This window comes from Somniosus microcephalus, chromosome 6 (genome assembly GCF_052327205.1).
Source record: "Somniosus microcephalus isolate GS21.2 chromosome 6, FLI_Smic_1.0, whole genome shotgun sequence".
Classification (NCBI taxonomy): Eukaryota; Metazoa; Chordata; class Chondrichthyes; order Squaliformes; family Somniosidae; genus Somniosus; species Somniosus microcephalus.
In genome coordinates, this window is record NC_140992.1 from 203,991,905 (window position 1) to 204,000,573 (window position 8,669).

General features: G+C 42.9%; 1 protein-coding gene across 5 annotated transcripts in view; it reads left to right on the forward strand.

Moving 5' to 3' along the window:
* arl2bp (ADP-ribosylation factor-like 2 binding protein) overlaps positions 1-7,306 on the forward strand; it is a 33,405-nt gene extending 26,099 nt beyond the window's left edge. For all 5 annotated transcript variants that reach the window (XM_085991257.1, XM_085991260.1, XM_085991258.1 and 2 more), the window contains 2 exons: positions 2,514-2,610; positions 5,849-7,306. In XM_085991257.1, coding sequence (XP_085847383.1) covers positions 2,514-2,610; positions 5,849-5,956 — 205 coding nt within the window. In that variant the 3' untranslated portion in view covers positions 5,957-7,306. The remainder of the gene's footprint in view (positions 1-2,513; positions 2,611-5,848) is intronic.
* The last annotated feature ends 1,363 nt before the right edge of the window (positions 7,307-8,669 follow it).

Sequence of the window (8,669 nt, forward strand, 5' to 3'; positions counted from 1 at the left end):
TGTGAATAATAGCCATGTGAATGAGGTAGCGGATGTCGACCTGTCCCCTTGGAAACATATACCTTCAGAAATAGTGGAAGGGAAGAAAACTGGCAGCAAAAAAGTCAGTGATTTTAGAAGAGTTTCTTTTGAAAGAAATGAGCAAGTTGAAATAAAGGATTTCAGCCTAATAACTAATGCTGTTACTGGAAAAGCTCAAATTGAGATGATGGTGTCTTGGTGTAACATATTGTACTGTGTCCCTGGTTTGGGCAAAGCTCCAGTTTCCCATATGATGAGTTCCTGCTCTTGGCACATCAGAGAAGGTGCCAGCTGGGGGCTTTAAATTTCCTTATAGGGAGACCGTGTAAATCACTGAGCGACCCTGGGACGGTTTCAATTACCCAACAGATGGATGTGGAACTGTATTGGCAAAAGCTTGCCACCTAAGGGTTAGTGTGCGAGAGGTAATGCAAAACAAATGAATGTCAGGGGAATAAAACAAACAGCTGAAGTTGAGATGGCAGGCAAAGTAAATCCAGGCCATTATTTCCTGCAAGAAAATGCAATATGCAGATTCTAACACTTGTGGGAAACTGGATTTTAAAAAGCTATTGCATGTAGGAGGCAGGTACAACTCCAAGTTCCAAGACAATCTGGCTCAATATTAAATAAATGATTGCAGTTTTATGATGCTTTATCCTCTCCGAATGCCTTTCTTTTGAAATACAGTGAATCTTGTTAAATGGGTGAAGTATGATGCCATACTATGGTGGCGATCATCATTGAAGAATGCAATCAGTAAATCCTGCGAAGGGTCTGGCAAATGTTTCTAATGCACCTATTGTGAAAATGAATTAGTGCCATTTGAAATGTCATCACAGGGTGGTGCTATAAACTGCATTAAGGAATTGATGAAAATTTAATTTGTGCTTTTTGAAAGGAATAATAGTGAACAGTGAATTTCCTTAGTTTTGTTTTTTAAATACTGTGTGGTAACTTTTTGTATGGTTATTGGTCAGAAACCTTCAAATTGGAATCTCTCTCCTGACTGCAATCTACAAATTGTGGGATCAACCTGGGTCAAGATGTGGGAGCTGAGCAGTTGAATGCTATTTGCTCTTATTTTCAGTGACATTATATGGGCCTTTGAAAGTCTTGAAGCGGTGTGGTAAAAATTTAGCAACCATGATTTGGCACTTTGTTTTTAAAGGGGAAGTGTAGTCTGATGAATTGCCCCATAATCCTAAATGTTGTAGGAGGAGATATTTGCATGCTTCCCCTACTTTAGAACTGCTGGCAAGAGGTATCCTTGAAGTAAACACCCTGGGTGGAGCTCTTTCCCCCCCATACAATGGCATAATGAATGAGGATATAACATTATAAATAGCATTCCCCATCCGTATGAGCACTGGACCAGAACGGCATGGTGGCATGTTAGAGAAGGAGAGGAATTCTGCAGAAAAAGGCTGTTTCCAGGCTACCTCCAAAGAGCAGATCTAAAGCAAGATATGAACCATCAATAAGTATAACATTCAGAAATGCACTACCCCTTCAAGAACAATTCTAATGTTGCAATTTTCTTTGTACTACTGTGTTGAGAGCTGCACTGTTACAAATAGCATTTAAATATTTAAAACAAATTAAATAATCTGAGAAATACAAAAGATGAAATTATATTACCCAGGTGAATAAAAGTGATGACAGTATCCATAATTTCTATGGAGATCATTTAGTTTTTACCCAGTAGCAGACTAAATGGCACATATCGCAACTTGCTGGGGAGGGGGGATTTCAACTGCCGGCTGTCCATTTCTCGCCTGAAAAACAAGCAACCAGCAGAGGATGATGTGGTGGGGACCTTGGACACTCATTAGCCCACCTGATTCAATTTACAGGCAGGCCTTTAAATGGGTGCTCGGCGCTCCTGCCCCAAAACGGGCCGCTGGCTGTTTAAATATGCAATCGGGGTTCTTCGCAATTGTAGGGCCCCGATTGCACTTTTCATGGAGGGATAGGCATTAACATGCAAAGTGCATGTTGGTCCTAGTTTTTCCTGGCGTTGAGCAGCCTAACCAGTGGTTCTTAAAGGGACTGTTGATGGAAGCTCAGAAAAGGTAAGGTTTATTTTCCTTAATATTTTTATAGGTCCAGGAGGAGCATTCATGATCCTACCTGCAGGCTCTGTGCACAAGCTGGCCAATTTTCTTCCACTGCAAACTGGCGAGCTGCAGCAGAGCGCTCGTAGCTCACTGGTAAAATTTACATGAGGCCCGAACCTGAAAATGGTTCTGACCTCCCGACTGTCCATGGCTGAGTATGTGGGCGCACCATCGATATTGCACACGATTTGGGCCCGGCTTGAAAATCTCCCCCGCTGTTTCCTGGGACCCTGCTGCATTTTTTGGTAAATGTGAAGATTTCAGAAATCTAAATTCAATATCTAAAATTGAAGTATTATAGGCAATTAAATATATAATCTTTTAACAGTTTGAAGATTCAAGTAACAATAGTGCTATTATGGTTTGTTACAGGCAGCATAAAGATGAGATATCTGGAGATATATTTGACATGTTACTGACTTTCACAGATTTCCTGGCTTTCAAAGAAATGTTTCTTGACTACAAAATGGTATGTAAAGTATACTTCGTGGTGCTGTTTTGTATAAAATTAAAGCACCATGTCACATTTGCCTGTGATGCACAGACCAGGAAGATATGAGATTCAATCCCTGGCCCGTGATGAGTTCGCTGATCTCTAGCAGTGGCAGTGAGGGTACAACAATTGGCCTTTGTGTCCCTTGGCAGCAGAAGGGAAGGACGACCTCAGAAATTGAAAGTCAAGCATCAGCTCCATTTTATAGATGCTGAAGGGGATTTGAGTTCTTGTGTTGATAGAATAAAATCCATTTGTAAGGCTGGCCAGCTCCTTATGTTATGCAATAAGTATTCTGGGAACAACCATATTTATATGGACATTGGCAAAGTGGATCTTGGACTGTTGCAGGTATGAAATTTAGAAGCGTCCAAGATCACTCTGTTGGACAACATCTGCATCATGTGCTAAGCTCAGCTGGCATCCATTTGCTTCTGGGGCGTAACCCATAAGCTTCCACTAAACATTTTTCCTTGGATCTTTTGGCCAAGAGGACTTAATTGTGCAGGTTTTTCTTGGAGACAGTTGTGCCCTCCAGGACATGAAGGACTCCCTGCTTCTCTTCCTCCTCGGAATTATTTTTCTAATTATTATATTTTTATATTGTATTTTATGGCTTTTTGCTTTGCTGCATCACCATGGAGGTGGTGCGTTTATATGGAGTGATATTGGAAAGCCATGTAGTTAACAGCCTGGGCTAAATCTGCAGTATATGGGGAATGCATCCATTCAAAGAATGAAGATGACCCTCAAAGGTAGCATAGCCAAATTTGAATTAGAAAACACACCCTTCACACTCCACTTTCCTTAATAAATTAGATCATTTGTTTGTGGTGTTGGTTAAAGGATAAATATTGTTCAGGACACCAGGAGAACTCTTCTGCGAATTGTGCCATGGAATCTTGTATGCCTACCTGAGAGGGCAGATGGGGCTTCTGTTTTTAACATCTAATCTGAAAGACAGCACTTCCAACAGTACTATACTGAAGTGTCAGCCTAGATTACATGCTTATGTCTCAGGAGTGGGACTTGAACCCACGACTTTCTGACTCGGAGCAATAGTGCTATCTCTGAGCCAAGTTCGGCACACTTGGGGCTAGAAATTAGCTATAACCCCGCCAGCTCGCTTGCGCCCAGAATTTACCGCTGGGCGCGGAGCCACTCGCGCCCATCCGATATTCAGTTTCAGCGCCCCAAGTCGAGGACGGGCGCTGTTCCAGGATGTGGCCACCCCCGCTTGGGGCGCTGCAACTGAATATCGGCGCGCTAGTTGCCGCAGCGCCACCCGCAGCGGAGCAGCAGGCTGCGGTACTGCAGGCCTTCCTCCCTCTCTTAAGGGGGAGGTGCCTGCAACAGCCGGAGCCCCGATCGCGAGTGCCGGCAAAAGAGCCCGGCACAACGGAGAAGTGCCGGGCTCCCGGAAACCAGCCGGCAATGCCGCGGGGGTGGGGTGGAGGAGGCCGGGGAAGGAGGTGCGGGCAGGCGGCCGCCGAAAAAGCGGCCGGCCGCACCTCCACCTTAAAGCGCCCCACTAAGGCTGCATTACGGACCCGGTCTCTGAACGTTGTTTGCGGCCGCCACGGAAGAGGCGGCCGCAACTAAATATGGGGGTCGGGGCGGAACCGGGGCACTGCGCACACCGATGACGTCATCGGTGCCGGCGCAGCGCTACCGGCTACCGCCGACATTCCCGCTGCGCTGAATATCAGCGCAGCCTCCTCTTTTGGCGCAGAAGTCCTCTTTCGGCGGTACCTGGGCGCAAAGCTGGCGGGGCCTTACTGAATTTCTAGGCCTTGAGGTTTGACTTCAACACTCTCCTAACCAGTCATCCTGCTTCAACCTTCCACAGGCTTCAACTCTTTCAGAGTGCTGCAGCCTGCATCCTCTCACTACCATCACCATTGTCCTCTTCCAGCTCCACTAGTTTCCCATGCCCCAGTGATTTGACTTTGAGGTTATTGTCCTCTCTTTCAGATCCCTCTGTGTCCTCACCCATCCTACCTTAACGATCTCCTCATGCCTTATGCCCTTAACATGCCCTCCACTTTTCTAATACTGGGGTTTTCCTCATCATTCCCTCAACCATTGATGTTCAGCATCTATGCTCGTGCCATCTGGAACTCTCTCTTCAGATCCCTCTACCTTGCAACCTCTCTCCCTTCTTTCAAAAACATCTACTGAATGACGCTGTTGAACATATCTTTGCTCCTCCACTGCAACTGTCTCCATTTTTATACATTACCCACCTGCTCAGTAGTCACTTTAGTACTCAATATAAAGCATATGAGGTGTTTTCCTACATCCAAAGATGTAGTTCCCTTCCAAGTTCCAACTTTCCCTCCAAGTCTCACACCATCCTAACTTGGAAATATATCACCATTCCTTCATTGTCGTTCGGTCAAAATTCTGGAACTCCCTCCCTAACAGCACTGTGGGAGTACCTTCACTCAGCGGTTCAAGAAGGCGTCACACTACCACCTTCTCGAGGGCAATTAGGGATGGGCAATAAATGCTAACCTTGCCAGTGATGTCCACATCCCAGGAACAATTTTTTTTTTTTTAATTCGAAGAACAGTATAGAAATGCAAGTTGTACCTGGTAATTCTTTTTAATCTCTACCATACATATAATGCTTACTGGAGATCAAGAATCTGGTCTACACAGACTCGCGTTGCACTGTTGTCGACCTTCACTCTGCTCTCCAAATCTACATAAACTAGAGCTTGTATGTAAATTGTAGTTCTTAATAAAGTAAGAGGACTATCGGCTTCTGGTGTCGAGAAGCTGTAACTTTTTTTTAAACTATACTCATAAGATCAAACAGAAACATTAATGTTTAGGATAATTTTAATGAAAATGTTGCTTTACAATGTAGTTAAGGGACATATAACTGAAGATATGTCCTATCTGTTTGGAAAACTTTCTCTCCTTGACACTAGATGCTTGCGGTATCATCTCCAAGAGGCAAAAAGAGGTTGTTCTAAATTTTTTGGAGGGTGGTGGGAGTAATTAACTTATTATTTTGTTGGACTTTGGTTCTAGTAGGATTACTGCATAGTAAGAAGTCTCAGACTAGTCAAATGCAAAGCTGTTTTTAAATTTATTCACATGGTCATTTATCAAAAATTTGTATGAACCCAGTGACGTCAGATACTGTTTGACTAGTGACTTAAAAATAGTTTACTCCTTAATGGTAAATATATTTACTTTATAGGAAAAAGAAGGGCGTGGTCTTGACCTTAGTGGAGATCTCGTAGTGACATCCTTATCAAAATCATCTTCATTGTCTCCGACTTCAAATAACATTCAACCTTTCCAATAGTTTTACTGTGTGTCTGTGGAGTTCTGCATTTATTCCTGTATACTTACATATTCCAAGCACAATGATAGACATTTTGACATGTTACAGTATTCTCTAAAGAGGGTTGTACAGGTACACCATAAAACCTCAATAAAAGGCTTCAGTACTAATATTTGTTTTTTCAGATCCTACTTACCCAAGAATTTTGTAATCTTTAACAACTTTTTCATTAACCAATGTAGGACATAGGCCTCCTAATCCTCTTTACAGGTCTGTGTGCTGTAATGAGCATTCACCTTACAAAGATTCTGGAGGCAGTATAGGAAGGTAAAACTACACTGCCACCTCTATGTGCTCTGAAACCCATTGGAGACGGTGTGTTTTTCCAGAACTCTTGGCAGCAATATAAACGTTGTAATTGGAGACAGAGGCCACTGCCTATCAGGATCATTAACTGCGCAGTCCACATGTGATTTGTGCCATGCTGGCTTGTATTTAGCTTCCCCAACCAGAAACAATAGTTTTTTTTGGTTTTGTCACCCATTGGTACAGTTCAGATCCCTTCATCTTGCAAAGTAATTTTATAAATGGAAAATGGGAACTTCAGCCCAGAGCTGATTTTTTTTAAATAAAAACACTGCGCCTATATCCATGACTATCATTTTCCATTACACTCAGTGCATGCAGAACCTACATTGGTAATTTCAGTACTTTAAGCCTTCGACCATTAAAACAAGTGTTACTGAGGTAGGCCATTCCCACATGCTGGTAATTGGGTCAGAGCTGCTACTTCTGCCTCTGTTAATACTGGGAACCTGTAAATATAGGTGAGATTGAATCAGGATTTTGTATGTATCTCTACGTTTGAGACTTCAAAATGTATTTTGGTTTGTTGCTGTTGTCGTAGTACTGTAATAGTTTCTGAAAAAAAGCTGAGAATTCCACAGTATAATACATTGGTTGTAAGCAGTTAGGTTAAGTCTGTGATAATATTCTACACACCTCCTACACACTCCCAAAAAAACTCTCCACATTTTACATTACCTTAACTAGAGGATCCCATAACTTATTTGATCTGATTGTAAAACATATTTTGTGAGATATCAGTTTAGGTAACTTAGAGTTCTTCTATTTATTCCATGTTCATTTGACTGGTTAATTGGCCAGAACAGTTCAAGGTGTACGAATAAGGATCTTGTTGAGCGAATGCAGATTATTATGACTTCCTAATGGGTAATTTGTCGATTTTAGCTCTTGTTTCGCTATGGGTTATGAATTCATGCTTACTTTGTATTTTTCATATTTGTACATATATTTTTATTCCTATGTATTTTAAATAAAAGATTGCTGAAATGCACTTTCGTAAGACAAGTCGTACGAGTTTTGTTTTCTAAGAATGGAAAGTGCCATTGTCTTACAGGCCTTTTTATATTACTGTTCTCTAATCAGTCCTATTTATCCGCAAGTTAAATTCCACAGTACCAGTGAAGAGATTGCAAAGCCTCTGTTTGAAGAAGGGACTCAGTCGAGAATATTTTGTGGACTTTAAGAGATTTTTCTGAGGGTATTTTCCCTGTGATGGGATCGCCCTGTGCAGATACGTGAAAAAAACTGGTTTGTTAAAACTCCAGAGAACGCATGGCAGTTGGCTGTGACAAAAGAACTGTCAGTCATCCAGAATGTATGGGTTCACCCGACAGTCCTGGGAAAAGGAAGGGGGCCATTGATGAAGGGGCTGAGGAACCTGAGGCACCTGTTGAACTTGATCCTGTTAGGAAGCCACTCTAATATGCAAAAGCACTTCTCACCTCCATCTCAGAAGAGAAGCAGAACAATGAACCCACTAGTCTAGCCAGCCGAAGAGGAGCCAGTTTTTCCCCAACACAAAGACCAAAGATATGTCCTAGACTTAGGGCCATTAGTCCAATCACGGAATGACCCATCACTGATTAAGCACCGGAGTGCTTAGAAAGAAAAGGATTTTTAAAGAGTGGCGGGAAAGATAGGGGTAGCCAGACTCCTATAAAGATAGATCCTTTTCCACCATTCTCTCTCGCTCCTGCTCCGCCAAGATCGACCTAACAAGAAGTACCAGAGGAAGAAGCCGCTGAGTGGAGCGATCGAGACCGACTGTGTGTGGTGGTAAGCATGGTCTCGAGTGTCCCAAGCCGGTAACCCGATATCCCAGGCGAGTTGGGTGAGCTGTAAGGGCTCAGAGTTTTTCTCCGAAGTGAAGTTATTGGGCTATTCCGGGGTGGGAGCTTTGTTTGGTTCAGCCAGTTTGGTTCAGCCAGGCGAAGGGGTTTATGCGACTGGGTAATTCATTGGTAGGGGTGGAATTAGAGTCCACCATAGCAGCAAGGGAATTACTGCTTGTTATAGTCCCCAGTTGTGTACTGTGTGTATGTTGTTTGTCACCTGGATCTTATTCTCCACAGAGACAATGATTTCGTTTAGTAGTGCATGTTTTAGCCAGTTATGTTAGACCAAATAAAGATAAGTCTGACTTTTCACCAAAGCATTCCTGTCCGTGACTTATTTCATTTACACTCTGAATAATAATTCCCGGGTATAGAACTTTTGTAAGGCGGGGGTGATTCGAAATGTCCGTCTAGCAATTGGGCTAGGATCAAAACCGCTTACATCTCTTGGCGACCAGCGGCAGGACCTGGGTTAAAGGAGTGTAAATCAGTCATGGACAGCGCTTCTGGCGAAAGATCCCAAATGGAGGAAA